The sequence below is a fragment of the Heterocephalus glaber genome, unplaced genomic scaffold, assembly GCF_053883595.1.
Source record: "Heterocephalus glaber isolate CG9 unplaced genomic scaffold, H.glaber_assembly_v1.0 deba00001461, whole genome shotgun sequence".
In the NCBI taxonomy this organism is placed as follows: Eukaryota; Metazoa; Chordata; class Mammalia; order Rodentia; family Bathyergidae; genus Heterocephalus; species Heterocephalus glaber.
Genome location: NW_028258308.1, coordinates 3,109,344 through 3,130,682, shown reverse-complemented (window position 1 = coordinate 3,130,682; position 21,339 = coordinate 3,109,344). Strand labels below are relative to the sequence as shown.

The 21,339-nt window shown below is 34.2% G+C and overlaps 1 protein-coding gene across 3 annotated transcripts in view; it reads left to right on the top strand.

The window, feature by feature from the left end:
• The window catches only part of LOC101702087 (putative ATP-dependent RNA helicase DDX60), a 100,693-nt gene that overhangs the window by 32,165 nt on the left and 47,189 nt on the right, over positions 1 to 21,339 (top strand). For all 3 annotated transcript variants that reach the window (XM_087217001.1, XM_087216999.1, XM_087217000.1), the window contains 9 exons: positions 1,619 to 1,871; positions 4,663 to 4,826; positions 5,318 to 5,476; positions 7,357 to 7,506; positions 9,477 to 9,596; positions 11,027 to 11,122; positions 16,753 to 16,868; positions 17,701 to 17,843; positions 17,944 to 18,053. In XM_087217001.1, the coding sequence (XP_087073127.1) occupies positions 1,619 to 1,871; positions 4,663 to 4,826; positions 5,318 to 5,476; positions 7,357 to 7,506; positions 9,477 to 9,596; positions 11,027 to 11,122; positions 16,753 to 16,868; positions 17,701 to 17,843; positions 17,944 to 18,053 (1,311 nt within the window). The remainder of the gene's footprint in view (positions 1 to 1,618; positions 1,872 to 4,662; positions 4,827 to 5,317; positions 5,477 to 7,356; positions 7,507 to 9,476; positions 9,597 to 11,026; positions 11,123 to 16,752; positions 16,869 to 17,700; positions 17,844 to 17,943; positions 18,054 to 21,339) is intronic.

The following is a 21,339-nucleotide window of genomic DNA, read 5'->3' as shown; positions in this document are numbered from 1 at the left end:
AGCCTTCCCTATTTACAGAGACTTTGTTCCCATTTTTTCATATTAACTCCAGTCCCTTCTTTCCATTCCCCTATCCCTCCCACTTCCCCTTTGCCCCTTTTCATCCTATTTCACATTATCTATTATACCTTTTGGTCCTTATTTACACTTTCAGTTTCTCACACTAGGGAAACTATTTGGTATTTGCACGTATGTGTCCTATTTATTTCACTTAAGAGTATGGCCTCAATGTGCATCCATTTAACTATAAATGTCTAGTTTCTCACTCTTCATTTAAACACTGGGAAAACTCAAGTATTATTGATTAGAATTAAATACTTAGAGAGAAATGACAGTTAAATTTGCTTCATTATAGTAAAATATTTACATGTTAATTCAGTGAGTAACAAGGGTAGTGGAAAGTTTGTCAAAATTTTCTTGTTAGTTCTCTAAGCTTGTTTTTATTGAATAATAAATCAGGCTGGTAAAACTGTAGTAAAATTGTCATCCAGTGTATAAATCAATTTGAAACATTATCTAGATAAAGCAAATCATTTTTGTTTGTCCTTCTATATTTGCTTTTCTTTGATAATCTTTCTCTTTCCTCATTTACTTGTCAAAAATTGTGAACTAAATGGTTTGTGCTTGGACATAAAGAACATGGCATAATCCTGTCTCAAGGATCTCAGTATAGAGAAGAACACCAGAAAAACTATACACAAATACAATTATATGTAGTAAAACAAGTACAACTTTAGTTCATGTTGATTAGGGCTAGTGGATGACCAGGTAAAGGAGGAACAAATGACTGATGCTTGAGAGAGTGAGGGCTTCATGGTGGAAATATCTTAACAAAATAGGAAATAGAAAGTGACTTTGGAGGAATGGAAGAGGGAAGGTAATTTCAGAGAGAGTAACAGTTACTACTGCAATAAATAGCAGTAGTCTGATGTCTATTTATTTTCTTTTTTTAAATAAATGACAACATTTAAAAATTTAAAAATTATCTGCAGAGAGACTTTTTACTCACTAAATTAAATTGTGTTTTACTTCAGATTGAAACCCAGGTTCTTCACACTGAGTTACATCTCTACACTTCTTAAAATTAAACAAAATTTTATCTGAAATTTTGAGACAAGTTCTTGCTGACTTTCTCAGTTTTTCAAGCTGAGCTTGAACATCCAGTCTTCCTTTCTCAACCTCCCAGAGAGCTATGGATATAGGCATAGGCCACCCCACTGGTCTGAACTTTTTTTAAAATTGGTTTTTATTTTTAAATTGGCACATAATATTTGTAGTCATTTATGAGGTACAGTATTAAAATTTGATACATGTACATACTGTGTAATGATCAAATCAGGGTAAGTAGCATGTATATCTCAGATAATATTATCATTTTAGTAGGTTGAGAACCTTCAGACTTCCTTTCTAGTTACTTTGAAATGTGTAAATAGTTGTAGATGTTAGTTACTCTACTACAGAAGCTTAATTTTTAAAAAAGCCATTTTAGGTCTAATGCCTATTAAAGAATAAGATGATAATCAAATCATTAATTTGCATTTAAAAATATTGTTTCCTGTAATGTCATCTTGGAATATTTTGAACTTGTTGCAAGATATGTTTCTTTCTTTTTGGGCAGGAGACCAAAGCAGAAATAATTGCAAGAGAGAATAAGGAGAGGATATTTGCCAAGGAAGAACAAAAAGATGAGCAAAAATGGAAAGCTCTATCATTGTCTATTAAAGAAGAAATGACAAAGAATTTAAACTCTGGAGTAAAGGACTTGGAAGACTTTTTGAAGTCATGTAAAAGTAACTCAGTGAAAGTTCGAGTTGAAATGGTTGGTCTTACTGCCTGCTTGAAAGCATGGAGAGAACACTGTCGAGGTGAAGGTACGTGATTGTGTTTTCTTATCTGGATGAAGTGGACAACTAAAGAAATGTTATGATAATAGTAGTCATTTGTTAACTGGAAATTTGTGTTAGATGACTTATGTGCATTATCTGATTTTATTAAGTATTATTATCTCCATTTTATGAATCTCAATTTTATCAATGAACAATTACATTTCAGTAGCAAATACAGAGCATAGTCATAAACACAATCAAAGACAGGTTTTAAAATAGCTACCTCTCAGGTAGTAGCACGATTATGGGAACCAACCAACGCAGTGAGGCACCCAGGGAGAATCTATCATTCTCTTTTATATTCTGAAGCATAAATATTTTCTTTCTGTGGAAAGTGATGTTCATGTTTGTCTACCATGAGGAGTTCTCCCAGAGATGCTGTATATTCCATGTGCTCTAAAATACAATTTCTACAGCAGAGAGTAGAAATGCAAAAGAGAAAGAGAAAGGAAGTGTGACATAGGAAGTGGTAGAGAAACATATGTAAATTAATAACAGGGAAATGATTATGTTTCATAATATGTCCAACATGACAGTCTGTTAGAGTCAACCTGGTTGACGTCAGTCTTGAGATGTCCACACTTGAATCTTTAACACATGATACTCACATTCTCTCCATCACACAATCTCCCTCCAAGATTTATTCCTTTTCCTTCAATGTGTGTTCTAGCAAATTCCATGTTTCATTGTGTATTTTATCCTAATAAGAGGCATAAGACTTCACATCATATGTTGTTCTCACCAATTAAGATGCTTAATCAAATTTGCATTTGGTTGCTACTAAGAGAAATCAATAATGGCTTAAAGAATATAGTAGTGTACTCATTGAAATAAAGCTCACCTGTGGTCTGTCTAGCCTGCTGGGGCAGCTGGACAATGGCACCAGTGACCCAGGCTCCTCTATTTTGATTCCATTACCCTTGGCATGTGTTCCATTCTTCAGGCTCTCTTACATTCCTAGGTGACTGTATTCTAGCAAATATTAGGAGAAAGGGAAGAAGGCAAATCCTTCTCTGTCAGGTTGATAGCCCAAGCAGTTACAGGGGGACAACTGGTCTCCTGATGAGTGTACAGCAAGGGATAAAAGAATAATATACAAAGAACAAAGAATAGAGAATAACAAGAGATAGTTTATTTCTTGGGGGGCCGGGAATTAAACTTTAGCTCTCTCCTGGGTAAAGACCACCTGATCTTAGCTCTATGATAGCTAAGACAATGAGCTCTTCATTAGTCAGTATTTATGATTATACAATGTAGCAAGGGGGCATGAAGGCAGAACTAATGCACTAATGAGCCAGGCTGTAAAAGGAAAGTTAGCTGTATACTTGTGAAGGACAGGTCACAGTTAACAAGGCACCTGTGCCATCTTGCAGGTCATAGCTAAGCAGCCACACGAATTATCTTTAGCTAACATTTGATCTTGGAAAATGGTTGCACAGAGTCATAATCCTCAACAGTAGTGTTTCCTTGTTATTAGAGATACCATAACCCCATAGATCATAGAGACCCCAATTCTGACTGTTGGCATAGCAAAGTTTATTTCCACACACCAGCTGAAAGGCCAATTCACAAGTCACACTTAGGCTTTATAATGACTCATAATTTTAATCAATAGCCTAATTATAAGCCAAATCAATAATATCTAAAGCCTGCTCAGTGTGGTTTCAAGCTGGTCTCTTGAACTTCTCTGTCTGTTAGAGTCTTGTCTCTGTCTTTTAAGGAGTTTTCCTGCTCTCAGTAACTTCTTTTTAGATATTAAGAGCAAGATCTTGGTGACAAGGCCTCATCTAATCACAGGGGGTCTTGGTAAATGGAGATTTTTTTCCTGGATACACGGAAGTTCCTTATTATACAGAAGAAATAAGGATTAATAATGAGTAGAGAACTACATAGTAGTATTTGCCACAGAGGTCTATGGGCTTGTTTTTTTATCTATCTAAACTCTCTCTAATCTCCAAATCCATTTCATGAAGCATCTTTCCATAAAGCCTTTCCTTGATAGGGCTCACATAACACCTATAGTTTCTGTTGCACACTGTGCAACAATCAAATTATTGTATATTGACTTTGTAACTGGATGGGGAGTTCTTGGAGGGTAAGAACTTTGTGTTAAATTTCTTGGATAGCCTTTTATTGGATTCATTAGGTGTTTGGTAACAGTTGTTGAATAGATAAAAACAGATTGATTAGGAGAAAGACACACAGGAACGCTGACATGGTAAGTATGAAAAGATTAGCAGAAGAAAAGAGTATAAAGGATATATATGACTCTAAAGGAGTGGAGAGGGATCGTGCAAGTTTGCATTTGGAAGTTGAAATAGATGGATTGAATTAAAAGACTCCAATGATTACACCAAATCCATATCTATGGTCAAAATCAGGGCTCAATAAATATTGCTGAATTTTTAATCAAACATTTAAAGTTACAAAAACATTTTCCTTTGAACACAGTAGAAGATAAAATAATAGATGGAGACATGACTTCTTATTCTCCATAAACTTCTAAAATCTTCAGTTTAGCAATCTCACATGAATTACAAGATTTTTCTTTATTCTAGCATTAGCATAAGTATTCTCAAAAATTCATGGAGATGATGAAGTGTTGATAATTAAACTTTACTTTTATTTAATTCTCTGTACTTCAAAACCTCCATTATTGCCAAGTAAGATAGTGAGTTTAATTAAGACTAATAAGCCAGATGATTGATCTTGGATATTAAAAAATCTATTATTTGATGGCTTTTTATAACCATTTCATTGTTTCTTTTTGACAAAGGCAAGACCATAAAAGATTTCAATATAGCTGTCCAAATGATGAAAAGGATCCACTCCTTGATGGATAAATACTCAGATCTTCTGCAAGATGCAGATCGGCAGTTCATAAGCAGATGCCTTAATTATTTAGGATTTGATGAATTGGCAAGGTCTTTATCAGACCAGGTAATATTTGAATAGTCTAAGTATTAGGTATACACAAATTTATTGAAAATACAGTAATATCTTTTAGATTTTTTAACTGAAAATATTATCATTATTAGTTATCCAAATGCCAAATCTTGAAGTAACATGGAATTAGACATCTTGTATAAATACTTTGCTGGACAAGTAGACTAAATGCTAGATAATTTGTGTAGACCTTAGAACTAATTCTACAATTAATTCTAGCAAAACATCTCAAAACTATAGTGTGATTATTCCATTTTAAAAAATATATCAGATGGTAGTTACAAGACCCATGATGGAGATTTAAAAATCTTGATATTTATTAGTTCATTTACATTTAAAAGGATAATTTAAGTGGTAATGTCTTTGCAAAATTTAAAAAGTGGTAAAATGTTTTTTACATAGAATAAATTTAGAAATAAATATTTTAACTATGTAAATGATGTTTAATTTAAAGCATTTTCAAAATAGTCTCTGAAATAATATAGGATGTAGTAGATGACATAAAGAAGAAGCGAAAGAATAAATATTCAATTGGCATTGGGCCAGCTCGGTTTCAACTGCAATACATGGGCCATCATTTGATACGAGAGGAAAGAAAAGATCCAGATCCAAGGGTCCAGGATTTTTTTCCTGATACTTGGCAGGTAATGATGCTAATGCAAATGAAAAAATCTTGTGTATATGTGAATGCAGGAATTTCTCAATATTGTAACTTTAAATATTATATCTGGCATACAGTTCTTAATATTGAGTGTTATCATTTAAAAATAATTATGTAAAATGCCAAATGCTGACATTTTTCTCACTGATGATGAAAAGAAAACCTTTCATTTAATACATACCATTTAGTTGGAAGTGAGTGATCAATTTACTATATAGACTTGAAGATTAAAGACATTCATACCATCCAGATGTATCAATTTGGAGCACCCTCCTGATTTTCTCCATGGCAGTAGGATTTCATACATGAATATATAAATGGACACAGAGAAAATTTGGTAGTTTACACAATGGAGACAATTGTTTAGATATTTATACGCTGCAACTAGTATTCTTCTATAAAAGTATATAAAATATCTTTGAATGGTTATAAAATTAGGAAGAAGTGGATCCAATTTTGCATATATAGGCCATATAAAATTGATAAGACATTGATCATATTTACTTAAAGAAATGCAGTATCCTATGTTCAGTCTAATAGATTGTTTTGCTTAGAATCAGACTATATGTAAGCTTTTTATTACTGTAATGAAATACATGAGGCATGCTAACTTTATAAAGAGGTTTAGTTAGGTTACAGTTCTGCAAGTTAAATGTCCAAGATCAGATGGCATCATTAGTTTGGCCCCTATGAGGGCTTAACAGCAGAATAGTATGACCTCAAGGTGGGAATGAAGTGGGAGAAAATGTCCTATCTTCAAATAAGTAGAGAGAAAGCTGAGCGAGGTTGGGCTCAGGCTTTTTATAACTACACTGTCTGGAGAACGACCCGGACTCCCACAGCAACTACCTTCCCGAGCTCACTCCCAGTGCCTAGGGGCCTCCCACTCCACTCTGCCACTTAGTAAAGACTCTCTTAATGCTGTACACCCTGGGGAGCAAGCTTCTAACACAAGGATTCTTGGAGAACACTAAAACCACACTTGAACCACAGCCTAGGCTTTATCTTCCTTCTATTAATAATAGTTGACTACTGTAAAAGCTTCATGCTCCCTTTCCATCAGTAGGAGGACTAATTTCTTATTTCAGTGCAGGCCATAAGGGAAACAAATGCTCTCCATTAATTGTACGCATGCTGTAACTCTCCTGATGCTTACTTCACTATGAGATGTGATTATGAGTGGGCCTAGACTTAACAGGGGTGCAAGTTTTAATTTGGAAGTATTTTTCCATCCTCTGTACTTCATAGACTTACAGTTCTTTTGTCATGTTGATGAATAAAAATGTAGGTCATGGAAATGAAGATCCAACCTGACCTCCAGATTAGGCATCTTGTATTCTATACAGAAAGTAGCTGATGGGCAGCACAATTAAGATCTTTGATGTTTTTCCTAACCAGCCATTTTTTCCTATTACAAATTATGAAATTGCTACTTCTTAGAGTATTATTTCTCAAAGCCATTCTATACTTACTAAATGACAAATAATTACAAGGAAATCTTCCCAATAACAGGATGTTTGATTGAGACTTCCTTTCCATTTTTCAAAGGTAAAACTCAACTTTCAGATATTCAAAAGCAAATAAATTATATCCTCTGAGAGAACAGCATATGTTTTTCAGATATTTTAAATTTTTTTCTGTGCAATTACAAATTTTAAGCATGCCATTTGAAACTCAGAAAATCATATTGGAAATGTTTAATATATTTGGTTTGCTAATTTGTCACTTATACTATTGATAGCACGTGTTTTTTGGTACTGGGGATTGAACTCAGGACCTTGCACTTCAGAGGCAGGGGAAGGAACCACTGAGCTAAATCCCCAGCCGATATTATTGAAACATATTTTACTCTGAACCCTGCAGCGAGAACTCCTCGATGTGGTGGATAACTATGAGTCAGCAGTGATTGTTGCCCCAACATCCTCAGGCAAAACCTATGCTTCCTACTACTGCATGGAGAAAGTGCTGAAGGAGAGCGATGAAGGGGTGGTTGTGTATGTTGCACCAACCAAGGTAGAGCTCAAGATCATGTAATTTGCTCTTTCATTCCTGAACCTCCTTTAAAAATGCTGCATGTGGTCATATAAGTCTAGTTCTCTTTTTTCTTAATCTGCAATTTTGTATTCTAGTTTCAGAGGCTAAAATATCACCTTTTTCGGAACCATTTCAAAAAAGAAATGTAGTCTTGCAATCTTGACCTCGAGCTTGATGCTGGAATTGAGAGAAGCTCTCACACTTTCTTGGGCAGTGAACTGACTAAGGGCATGATATTACCTCTGCAGGGCTCATGGAAGATGTCCTATCTGCTGTTAGGCACTGGGGACTGCTCTGTTTTTCAAGCCTGCTTACTTTACCAAATTTTCTTTATTTTAGTTCTGCTAAGTTTGAAATTAAAAAAAAAAACCCCAATAATTTTTGTATTTTCGGAGAAATTTTGATTTATGGGAAGTAAAAGTCTGCATTTCCTCATTCACAACTTTTTAATTTAATATGGTTCCTCTACGGAAGTTTAGTTGGGGTGATTGTAGATCTAGTTCAGGTGACTTCCAACTAGAATGGAGTAGATAGACTTTAGTTTTTGGAAAATGTGTGATGTTGAGTGATTCCTGATCAGCCTGTGTAACAAATTGACACACATGATTAGTTTAAATTGGTGTTTCATTTTTGTTGTAGCTTTGTTGTTTTTCATGATTATTAAAACAATAAGTTACCATGATGGGAAATTTATAAAATATAAGTTTATAAAAAATTAATGATGGAATTAGTAAATTGAACCCAGAACATTTTGGCAAATTACTGTTCTCAAAGTTTAAATCCACTTTAATTCCCTCCATCAGGATATCAGAGTATACATTCTGCTAAGTTTTCCTACACTTCTATCACCATTTAATGAATTTTGCATACTCATAAGTGAAAATTACTCTTTCATCTTTAGATTAACATCTCTTGTGATTAGTGACTTGGAGGCACTGTGATGATGATATTTGAACATTGGATTTCTTTACTCATAAAGTACTTGTGAATGCATCTACCCAGTTTTCTTTTGGAAGGGGTTGAATATTATTAACAAATTTAAAACTTTATATAAAAACATGTTAAATCTTTTGACTAAAATGATAGTGAAATATTCTTTCATTTGTTGTTTTCTCACTTTATTATGGTTATTTTAATGAGAGCAATAAAATCTTTGCATAGTCAGAACTATCAATATTTTCATTTGGAATTTTGTGTGTGCTGAAATATATGAAAATGTCACCTCCTAATACCTTTATTATTTTTATTATGAAATTTACATCTGGGCTGGGGATTTAGCTCAGTGGTTTTGCCGCCTGCTGCGCAAGCGCAAGGACCCGAGTTCGATCCCCGGTACCAAAAAGTAAAACAAAACAAACGAAAACAAAACAAAACAAAAAAAAAAGAAACTTACATCTTAGTCTAGATGATTTTCAATTATGTAGCATCAAGTGTGAGATAGATGTTTGCAGGTTTATAAATTCCACAGAGCAGCCTAGTTGTTTAATCCTGAACAGGGTTCTACTCATTCATGTATACACTCAACTTCAGGCATCTAGGATACATTTCTAAATAGAAGAGGCACAAGTCTATCTTGGGTATCCTGTACTTGAACTTCATTCTTCGGTAAAATTGGTTTTTCTCTAAGTGTTGGCTATGCAAGTAATATGTTGTTTAGCAATTTTACTTCCTACATGAGGGTAACATTTTTAAATTTGTATTTTAGGTGAACTTTTTCTTCTTTTTTATTTTTACTTTCAGTTTAAGTTTATTGATGAAGTCAAAATCTTAGTTCAATATCTCAAAAAGATGATTTATTTTACACTATTTACAAAGATGGGTAGGAGAAAGTGTTACTAAGCTTTCTGTATATTTGGCAGGACATACCTTCGAACAATACTTGTTGTCTCTTGACATTTCACCTATGTATACTTTAGTATGTGATAATGGTCTGTTTCCTTGTCAATCAGGCCCTTGTTAATCAAGTGGCAGCAACTGTACAAAATCGTTACACCAAAAATCTGCCAAATGGTGCAGCACTATGTGGGGTTTTTACAAGGGAATATCGTCACGATGCACTCAACTCTCAGGTAGGGTATGTTCTTCAATAAACTTGATATGAAATTATGTAACAGTAATTATGTATCTCTTTGATTAGAAACTCAAAATCTTCACAAGTCCTTGTGAAAATAATTTTCCTGAATTTATAAAAAATAAAAAGGCTCCAGAGAAAATGTAATTTTGTTACACTGTGAAGAGTAAGAAATAGAATTTATCTTTTTCTAAGGACCGTTACATTTTGATTTCAGATTTCAGCTATAGTTCATTAAATTATGATGGTTTATAGATGGATTCAAAACAATTGTAAGAATTCTACAAGTTATAAAAATTAACAACAGAAATTTCTAATGATAATTATGCTTTCTGCAAAGTGCTTTTGAAGTATACTATAAAAACTTGTATTTTAGTATGGCTATAGTATATTAAATCATAGATTGTTAATTAAATCATAGATTGCATCCTTATTAAAATTGCAGATCAATAATATGTAATAATGAAAAATGAATGCATGTTCATAGAACACTATGTAGTAGACATGGAGATGTGCTACTCAAATCACCTGTCGAGGAAAGACTTGCTGCCCAGTTATGAGGAGTGTGGTGAGGACAGATGCCAATTGTCCCTGGTCTTCCTGTATCATCCATATCCTGTGACTGAGCTAAGCATGTGTACAAAAGGGGGCCATTTTGGCTTAATGGAGAAAATCAGATAGACAACATTCATCCAGATCTTTGAAGTATAATGGCTGAGGCTCTGTCCAGTCAGTAATTTGCCCTAGTTCTCTGCCCAGTCCTGCTTTCCTTGTTGATTTCTTTCTTTCTTTCTTTCTTTTCTTTTCTTTCTTTCTTTCTTTCTTTCTTTCTTTCTTTCTTTCTTTCTTTCTTTCTTTCTTTCTTTCTTTCTTTCTTTTCTTTCTTTTTTTCTTTTATTGTTCTGGGAATTGAACTAGGGACCTTGCACTTGCATAGCAGGCCCTGGAACCACTTAGCTAAATCTCCGGCCCCTTCCTTGCTGATTCGCAGTAAGCATAATCCAACTCAAATTCTATTGCAGGGTTGGATTTTAAAAACTCAAGACTGTGACAATGAATAGTTTTTATTTTCTGATGCTAAATGCTCACTAAAGAAGTAATGGAGAAGATGGATGTGATTAAAGTATGTCATATGCAAGAATACACATGTCACAAAACAATATTTTATACACTTAATATAAGTTAATGTTTACAATAAGATAAACTTCCAAATTTGATATTTCATCACTTTTGAGTTGAAAAGTTGAAGTTTCATCTCTTTCAGACTAATAATCAGAATTTTCATGTAATTAATTCTTAGAAGTAATGTTATATCCTAATTATCAGCAGATAAATCTAGGACCCATAACTCTATCATATATAGTTTTATAATTACTCTCGTACCTACTACATGCTCAATATATTAGTTGACAATATTATTATTTTTAGGTACTTGTTACAGTGCCTGCCTGCTTTGAAATTCTGCTGCTAGCTCCACATCGTCAACAATGGGTGAAAAGGATTCGATATGTTATATTTGATGAGGTACATTTGATTTTATTTCTCTGGGTTAATTTTCTAATATACATAAGCACTATAACAAAGATCTTTGGTGCTTCAGGAATGTGTCTACTGAAATTCAGATCAGGGTGGATGGTGGCTCTTTCTTCTGGAAAATTCCCCCAGTGAATCATAATCAGTCTTTTGCCTCCCTTATCTTGTGTGACTCTACAGGGTATGTTAGTGCAACTTTTAAATCTCTATGTAAAGAGGGAACTTTCATTGGAGAAAACTATTTCAAGGTGAAGAGAATTCAAATGCCATGACATAAGCTTCCCTCCATAAAGATTTCAAAATCAAATCTTTATATTTTAAGCAAAAAAATTTGAATTCTACCAAAGCTGTCAACTATATAATACAGTATTATGAGAACAGGAAACAAATGGAACAGATAAATTACAATTCAAGGATGCTAGTTTTCAAAAGTGTGTTTTAGGAAAACCATATGGGTCAGTGCAGTAATCCAGAGCTAGTAACTTGCTCCTCTGCTTAAAGGGGCAAGGTGAGGAAGTATTTACTTAACATTGGGTAACAAAAACCTTTCCTATACTTTTCTACAATAAATTTACACTTTAGCATAATAGTACCAGCTATGCATCTTAATAGCTGCACTTGAGGGATACAGGAAGGAATCTTTGCATTTACCCAATTACCGACTTAATACAACAAACAGCAAGGTGTGAGCATGTGTGCAAAAATGTCAAAGTGGGAAATTTACCTACATAATGCTCCTTGTAACTGTTTTTGCATATGTTTCCCTGAGCATCATAGGGGTTAAAATATACCCACAGCATTCATCTATTATGTAAAGCTGTACTGTACCATAATGAAATAAAGGTGTGGCTCACAGTAACTGGGCATGGGGAAAGCAGGAATCCATCCGCATTCACTCACTTAGCAGATGAATGGCAAGGTACATATAGGAACTTCAAACAAGCAACAGGTGTGCATTTATGATTTGACATTGGCCATGTGAGCCAAAGTTCCTGTGACAGTGAAATTGAGCAAGAATTACCTGATACAGACACAGAGAATGAAGACCTCTCTGATTCAGATTACAAAGAATACAACAATGTTAGTACATATTTGACTAGTCAAAATGTCACAAAATTATCATGCTATCAAACAGAGTGATCTAATGTTACATCTGAAAATATAGTGAGAATTTTCACAGCGGTGAAACCTATTGGATGGAATGCCAGTATTGCTATTCAATGTTGGAAATTGTTTGTAATAGATAAAATGCCACAAGTTGTTGTGAAATGCAAAAAATGATGAAATACAAGTAAAATATTCTATATTTACTATAGCCATACTAAAAAATGTGTTTATTTGATATCGCACTAGCTGAACTGAAAGTATTCATAAGTCTGCTGTATTTAGCAGGGTTTTCTCATGATAATCATAGGAAGGTAAAAGACTCATGGGTGTGGGTTTCAGGGGTATAGAATAAAAATGACACTGAGGAAATTCGGTTTCCTTCAAAATTGCCTGAGGTTTGTTGACAAAAACCACTTGCCAAGAATAAAAAGAACTGATACTCTGGCTGCTATCCACTCATTGTTCGAGAGTTTTATTTCAAAAGATAAAGCAATTTACACACTATCTAAATACAGGACTATTGATGAACATCTTGCAGTTTTTTATGGTCATTGTGGCTTTAGGCAGTATGTGCCCAAAAAACACCTTCAAAATTTGGCATAAAAAATATATATAATTTTCCAAATGTAATGTTGCAATTTCAAAACAGAGAATTTTATAGTCCAATCTTTGGATTTCAGAAAGATATAACATTGGCCTCATATATGGCAAAGAAAAACAAACTGGTACTGCTGATATCAACATTGCACCATGATGGAAATATTGATAGGGAAACCATGACCAAACAGAACCCTGAAATGGTAACTTTCTACAAAAAAACCAAAGCCAGAGTAGATGATGTTGATGAGTTATGTGAAAAATATGATGTCACTTGAAACACAAAGTCTTGGGCAATGATTGTATCTTACTCAATCCTAAACATGTGTAGCAAAAGTAGTTTGATAGGTTACAAAGAAACTAACAAGTGCAAAATACCAAAGACAAATTTTCTTAGAGGATTGGGACTGGAACTCATAAGAGATCATTTACAGAAGAGGAAAAACAAAATGTTTCTGCCCCAAGAACTGTGCAAAAAAAATTATGGAGCATGCCGGAGAGCTGACAGGTGCCAGGCAAGCACAGCATCACAAAGGCCTACTACTAAAACAGGAAAACCAAAAAGATGTCAACTGTGTCCTACAAAAAGGACAGGAAAACAAAACATTTGTGCTATGAGTGTAAGCCATACTTGTGCATGGAACATGCAGTTTTTATGTGTGAAAACTGCCTTGGGTGTGACAGTTAAAACAGAGATTATTTTTTTGATTGACTTTTGTTTTTATTTACATTGTTGTTCACGTATTTTTATTTCTGATGTTATCTTTTGTGTTTTGTAAGCAAGTACACAGCTGATGTGACAATGTTGATAGGTAATCTAAGCATTCATTACATATTTGATTTTATTGATATCTTATTTTCCTAAGTGCATAGTGTACAATATAGTAGTAAGCTCCTGACAAAAGAGGAATACAGGAGAGGTGACAAGTGTGAGCATGGGACAGGGATGTAGCTCAGAGGCCCAGCATCTGCCTTGCAAGCTTGAGGTCCTGAGTTTGATCTCTGGTACCAAAAAAAAAAAAAAAAGAATGACATGCCACACAGGAAAGGAAACACATGTGCTGTCAGTGTAAGCAAGATTTGTGCATGAAACATCCAGTTGTCATGTGTGAAGACTGCCTTAGGTATGACAGTTGAGGCAAAGATTATTTCTGAGGTACACTTTTGTTTGTATTTACATAGTAGTTCACATAGGTTTTTATTTTTGATGTTATCATTTAGGGTTTTTAAAGCAAGTACACAGCTGATGTGAAAATGTTGATGCTTATGCTAAATGTGCAACACATTAAAATTTTAGTACTTTATTTTATTGATATTTTATGCTCCTGTCAATTACACATTGTATAATGTAATAAGAACCTCCTGAAAAAACAGCAAGACCAGCACGATGTCAAGTATGTCCTACAAAAAGGCCAGCATAGTAAAACACATGTGGTGTCAGTGTAAGCAATATGTGGGAATGGAGTGTGCTATTGTCCTGTGCAGAGACAGCCTTAGGTGTGATTGAAGTAAAGATTATTTTTATTGTAGAATTCTATTGTTGTTTTCATTGTAGTTCATATAGGAATTTACTTCTGACTTTATTTTTTAGATTTTATACACCAAAAAAAATGTTGAAAATTTTAATGCCTTTTTATAAAAAATGAATATTAACAATGAAATACTTTATTTTGTGAATTTTTTTCCTTTTAAGTACTCATTGTTTAATATTAAAACATGTAAAATTAAAATTAATAATTCATAAATAAAAATACTTTAAAGAATAATTGTGGGTATTATACACCAACTAAAATGTGGCTTTAACACAAAATTAGCATTATTCCCCATAGGGTTTACTTAAATTCAGAATGCTATTCACATTGAGTTGGCTACATTATGAGGAGTACTTTAGTTGAGGAACACAACTGGTTCAAAGTAACCTTGGAAGAACAGATCCAATGGAACATTGACTTCAACCTCATTATCTTCGTTTCTTCTGATCCCTTGCCAAGGCTTTGTGTTACCAGATCAAGTGGAACCAGTAAGCATGAGAGCCCTTTGAGGTAGTACCTATAGTTCAGTTTCCCAGAGAGAGTGGGATGAAGACAATATAGACTGATAGGATCATATGAAGATATTTAGCAAAGTTTTATAGAAACATCATTAAGAATATTTATTCAAGGAGGTTGAAAACATTTTGAAAAGATATATTCTTTTGTTATAAGGAATTTATACTTTGAAAGGGAAAAAGATAACAAGGCCATATTGAACTTTCCTTTTCCTTGTTATAAACTTGGAATTACCAAACATACTGTGTGTCTTGATTTGTTTGGCAGTAATTTATTGTATTTATTTTAGTTAAACATAAATATGTTTATCGTGAGTGCTTTGCATACTCCTGTTAAACAAAATCCAACAAATGTGTCTGTGCAATTTAGAACCTTGAACTGTAGTCTAATGCAAATCTGTGAGGTGATATAACACTGGAATCTTACTTTTTCCAATTTTATGTAAGGGTACAACTGAATAGCACTGATGCCTATTCTAAGAGAGCAGAAGAAAGGTTATATATATGTATTCATAAATATATATGCATAAATATATATTTATGCAGTTCTCATTGTAAGTTCTTTTCAATTGATAATCAGGAACCATAATTTAATCTGTTTAATTCAGATTGCATGTGAAAATCTTTTCTTAGTCTATTGAATTTGTTTGGTCAAAAGATATTCATTCATTTATTCAATAATTATCTAAAGAATGCTTCCAGCGTGTCAGGTATTGTGTCAGTGCTAGGAATATCCACATCTAAGGTTGCAATTTAATTGCAAAAGAGAAATTAAACATGTAAACACACAAATGATTGTAAGCCCATACTAGTGAGTACTGCAATGGGAAAGAGTGGGCTGTCATGACCATAATAATGACAAGGTCACAGGATAACAACTCTGGAATGGGTGGCCATAAAACTCCTTTGTGAGGAATGACATTCAAATGAATTTTATAGATTCAATAAGGGAAAATACTAGTATTTATTGTTGTTTTAAAATTTTATTCAGAAGAGTATCTTAAGCAGAGGGAACAATAATATGAAAGCTCTTAAGTAGGAATGGTGTGGTTGGTCAAGGAACAAAGAAAATACTGATATGTCCAGACCATAGTAAGGATGGGGGAGACAGGCTCCAGATAAATCTAGATTGGCAGCAGTGGCCAAATTATGTCAGGCATCATAAATCCTATTAAGAAGGTGGGATTTTATTCCATGTGAAATGGAGAGATACGGAGGAAGTTAAATTAGGGACTTAGCTTGATAGAATTTGTCTTTGCATTACTCGGTAGTGATGTGAGGGATAAAGGGTGTCAAGAAAGGAACTAAGGTCAGTAGTCAAGAGGCTTGAAGTTGGGCAGCGAGATGTAATGGAGGCTTCTTTGACAGTGGATGTGCTAACAAATACTTAGGTTTGAAGGTAAAACAAAGAGGAAATATTGTTGGGTGGGGTATGAGGATTTTGAGAAATCCAGGTTTCCAGCTTCTCTATTGCCTGGAACTTTTTTGGGTGGGGGGTACCAGGGATCAAACTCAGGACCTTGCCTTTGCAAGGCAGGTGGCAGAACCACTGAGCTAAATCTCTGGCTCTGGATTTTCTTTACAAGGATGTAGTGTCCTTCTTTGTCTCTCTTAATCAGTGTTGGTTTGAAATCCACTTGACCTGTAAAGAGGATAGCTACTGCTGCTTTTTTTCAGGTTCCTGTCACATGGAGTATTGTTTTCCTACCTTTAACTTTCAGTCTATGAGTTTCTTTGGATTTTCTAATACATATTTAAACCTGGCATACTTAATACTAATGGGATTCTATGCATAAGGATTTTATGTCTTATTTTCATGTTCTGTCTTTAAGTCAACTTCTTCAACTGAGAAAGTATTTTTCTTTAACAGGTCCATTGTCTTGGTGGAGAAATTGGAGCAGAAGTCTGGGAGCATCTCCTTGTCATGATTCGATGTCCCTTTTTGGCTCTTTCGGCTACCATAAGTAACCCTGAGCATCTTACAGGGTAAGATTACCTTTCAGTTTGGAATGAATACTTACCTGTCTTAGACGTTTGAATTTCACATTTTCTATATGGGTTTTGAAGAGTTTCATAACTTTCTAATTACTAATAGTTTATTTCTAGATCTTCAAGATAGTTCTTTCTGGCACTTCTTCTAAAAGTAATAAGGACTTCTCACCCCAGCCAGATCTTCAATTTAGTAGGAAATTTCTCCTAAAATCTCAAAAAAGCTTAATAGGAAATGATAAATGTATGTTCATTTTTCTTTACTAGGAAACCAAAAATAAAGAGATATAATAACACATTCAGCCAAGACCCTAAGGAGTATGTCCCACTTAATAGAGATGTCTGGAAAGATACCAAAGCTATTCAATTGAGAGCTGCATATGATGTTTGTCACTGAGGTTGATTTTTGCACAATAATAACAATTATAACATTGAAATCTATAATATCTCTTTTGTGTGCCATCTACTATTCTAACGACTTTGCATATACTGTAGTAATTTATTTTAAATGCTAGCAAGCCTTATGGTTTATTATTTTTCCATTACTATTGTTAGGAAACAGTACTTCTATTACTACTACTACTACTACTACTACTACTACTACTACTACCACTACTACCACTACTATTATTTTCATTTTAAAATGTGGAAAACTAGATACAGGGAGATTAAATGTTACAACCGAAACCACATCTTGCAGAATTTAGGGTGAGATTCAATCTGTCAAATATGTTTCAAAGGTACATGAATTTGTCAGTTGTCTTTCCTGAAACTAATTAATGGGAAATATTTCCATTTTCTGCCTGTATAGTATATGTTTATTTTTAAGGTGGCTGCAATCAGTCAAACATTACTGGAAACAAGAAGACAGAATAATAGAGCAAAGGATGACCTCCGAGAGAAGTGCAGGCTGTCGTGCCAGTTTTTCCAAAGACTGCTTGCAAATAAAGCAATCATATAAAGTTAGGCTTGGTAGGTTAGATATATTCATATAAACTTTTTCTTTGACCTTAAAATTCTTCCCAGTCTTTCCACTTCCATTAATTAGGAATGTTATGTCATTCACTTTTAGTGCTCTATGGAGAGAGGTACAATGATTTAGAGAAGTACATATGCTCTGTCAAACATAATGACATTTGTTTTGATCACTTTCACCCATGTGCTGCACTAACCATAGATCACGTAAGTAACAACACTGCCGTATTTGTTCTGAGTAATAGAAATTAATATATTTTAATTGAAAAATTGCTCACTTGATACTTACCAGAATTGAAGAATACATGTTTTACAACAGATGTTTCCACCTTGATTTTACAGATAACAGGAATGTCCTTCCTAGTTTCCTTGGTTCTTCAGTGGTATTTGGATCTACAAAGCTTAGATACTACTAAAGTTTTAACCTGAATTTAAAAAATTCTATTTATTCTTGGACATTATGTTTGCACATATTCTTTCTTGTCAGCACCCTTCTCTCAATGCACCTAAAACTTCATTTGAACAACTCCTAGTTCCTGTGAGAGTCTGATCATCATGAATCAGGTTTAACAAGGAAAAACAATTCTTCTTTATATAGCAATCACAACATGATTTTTGGTAGTGAACCAGAAGGCAAAGACCTAAAATGATTTAGGTTGTGATATTAGAAGGTAATGTAGAAGGATTTCTTAAGTTTTGAGTGTTTCTCTTCTTCACTTATTCTATTTCTATGAATAGTCAATTAAAATTCCTATTGCCTATCAAAGTGACAATAGATCAATAGCTTGTCTCCTTTCTTACACTTACGAAGTTAAACGTTTTCTATATTTACATACAATCATTAACATAATTATGATATTCTCCAGTTTTTAAAGGCTCTCCTTTGACAGGGCCAAATGCATAGCTCTATAGCTTGACAACCAAGGTCTTCTATGACTACATCCCAGTGTTTCTTCCAGTCACCTACAGCACAAACCTTCCCTGGAAGCCTTATCCCGATCCTCAGATATTTAACCCCACATGCCAAATGCCAGCTTTCCAGATGCTGTTCATCTTGCATGATGTGCATGTGAATCCATTTCACAATCCCGCAAGTTCCTCAGCTGGATGTACTGTGATCTTTGCTCAGTAGTTTTGTCTGTGTTTCTTATGTAACACCAAGCCAGGTCAGCTTGCTGCTGAGGATGTTCACATGCATGTGTTCTTTATTCTTCAAGAATAACTCTTTGAAAACAAATTTTATGTATAGTTCCTAACAAACTGCCATATGTACAAGAGTTCCTCATTAAATATATGTTAAATAATGATAGTTGACTGAAATTGAGCACTTGCTATATATTCTAGAAATTTTACATATTTCACTTTTTTAAACCATCATAGTTTTGTGATAGATGTCCTATTACTGTTCCCCTTTTACAATTGAGAAGCATAGAAACCTTAATGAATTCAGTGTTTCTGTACTAAGTAAATGGTTGACTAGAAAGCAATCTTTGATTGTTGACTCCACATTCATCTCTAGGATCTGTCCAACAAATACATGGAAGAATATGAGTCACTGTAGCCCTTGTCATAGGTTGAACTGGCTTCTAAAGCAAATGAACAAACTTGAATGATTGTAATGCTCCAATAGCATTTTATGAAGAGCCTTTTTTTTTGTGTGTGGCAATGGTCCAACCGTTTTCTAAATAAAACAAGATATTGAGAAATTACTCTGACTTAATTCACATTCCTAACCTAGAATATAGATGATAACCCAAATATAGATAATAAAAGATCCTTCCCATTTCTCTCCCTCCCTTCACTCTTTCCTTCTTCCCTCTTTTCTTTTTTCGAGAGATTATTTAACATTTTCTTCATTACTTGGAATTAAAAAAATAGCATAGTACTTTAAAATATCTATTTTGTATAAGTTGGTTCAAGGCAGGTTATCTTTTTTTTTTTGTTTTGGTACCCAGCATTGAACTCAGGACCTTGAGCTTGCGAGGCAGGTGTTGGAACCACTGAGCTAAATCCCTGGCCCTAGGCAGGTTATCTTTAAGCACCAGTGCATGTAGTAGTTTAGAGTACTCACTGAAATAGACATTTTGGTCTAAATTCCTTTCTTCTACTCTCAGGAGATATTAATAGAGTAAGTGGAAGGCAAGAAAACTGCTATAGTGTGATCTGACCCCATGACTTTTGCAAAGTGCGTGCTGTTGTATAAGTCTTAAGACTTCTGGAATTCTGTGGCAGCAATGGAGGGCAAATAAATACAAAATATTGGGCATTATTCAATATGTTTTGAAAGTTCTGTAATAGTGTGTGTGCATATAGGACATTTCCTAAAGTAGCAATGATAAAAAATAGGTAGATATTCCAACTTAGTGAATAATTTCAAAACTTTAGTATACTTCAGATGAACATGAAAGAACTGAGTGGCAAGGAGAAATCTAATGAACTTTAGCAATAAAGAGGCAATAATTTTTTTCCTTCTACAGCTATATTAGAAAAATGATTTTAGAAGGGAAGGGATGGAACAGAACAAGTGAGCTGGCTTCAATCCAGCTGCAGTGAGAGACTGCCCTCAATCCGTACATAGCATGTTTCTGGCTAGGAGATGTGTTGTATGGCCTTTGCCACCAATTATCATGGCACACAGGAAAAACTCCTGACTCCTGGAGAGCTGTCATCCCTAGGAAGTCCTGAACAGAGCTGCTGTCTCTTGCTGCTCAGCAGGGCTCAAATGCTACCATTACCTATGATACTGGGATGATGTGGTTTGCAAACATAAAATCATCATGTACTATTGTGTTTATAAACAACAGATGGTATTTTTTTTCATTTTCTACCTAGACTGCTCAAGTTTTGTCAGTTCATTTGTTGTTGTATAATAAAGAACAAAAATTGAATTTCCAGCTTTTGGCCATAGGATTGTTAAATCAATTAAAAGATTATAACCTGTGAACTGATAATTAATCAGTTACATTGGCAGATGGCACAACAAATATGAAAAATGCATTTTGGTAGGGTGTTGTACATATTACTTCATTTAATTCTCACAATAAATTCATAGCCCAGGCAGAATTCCCCTCTAGTTTAGAAATGAGGGAAATCAGACTTTGGTAAAAGGGAAAGTGACTTCAGAACCCGTTAAATAATCTAGTCACCAAACCAAAGATCTATATTTTAAAGTTCCTGATAATTCTTAGATTTCTTTTGTTTTCGTTTAGTTAGGCAGTATAAGTGACCACTCTCAAGTAATTATTTTATTACTTGTCTGCAGCATTACTTAAAACACCTGAGGAAGACCTCTGTAGAGTTCTAATTCTCAGACTGTATAGCAACCCGTGATAGGGAGGAGAAATAACTCAGAATTATTTACAGTAACATCACACTCTGTTTGTCATTTAGTGTTCTTTCCCCAGTAAAAGAAGCTATTTGGATGCAGTGACTCAAGCTTTAACTAAAGTAAACAAATAAAATTAATTGAGCAGTATGTGGCAGTGCATATGCG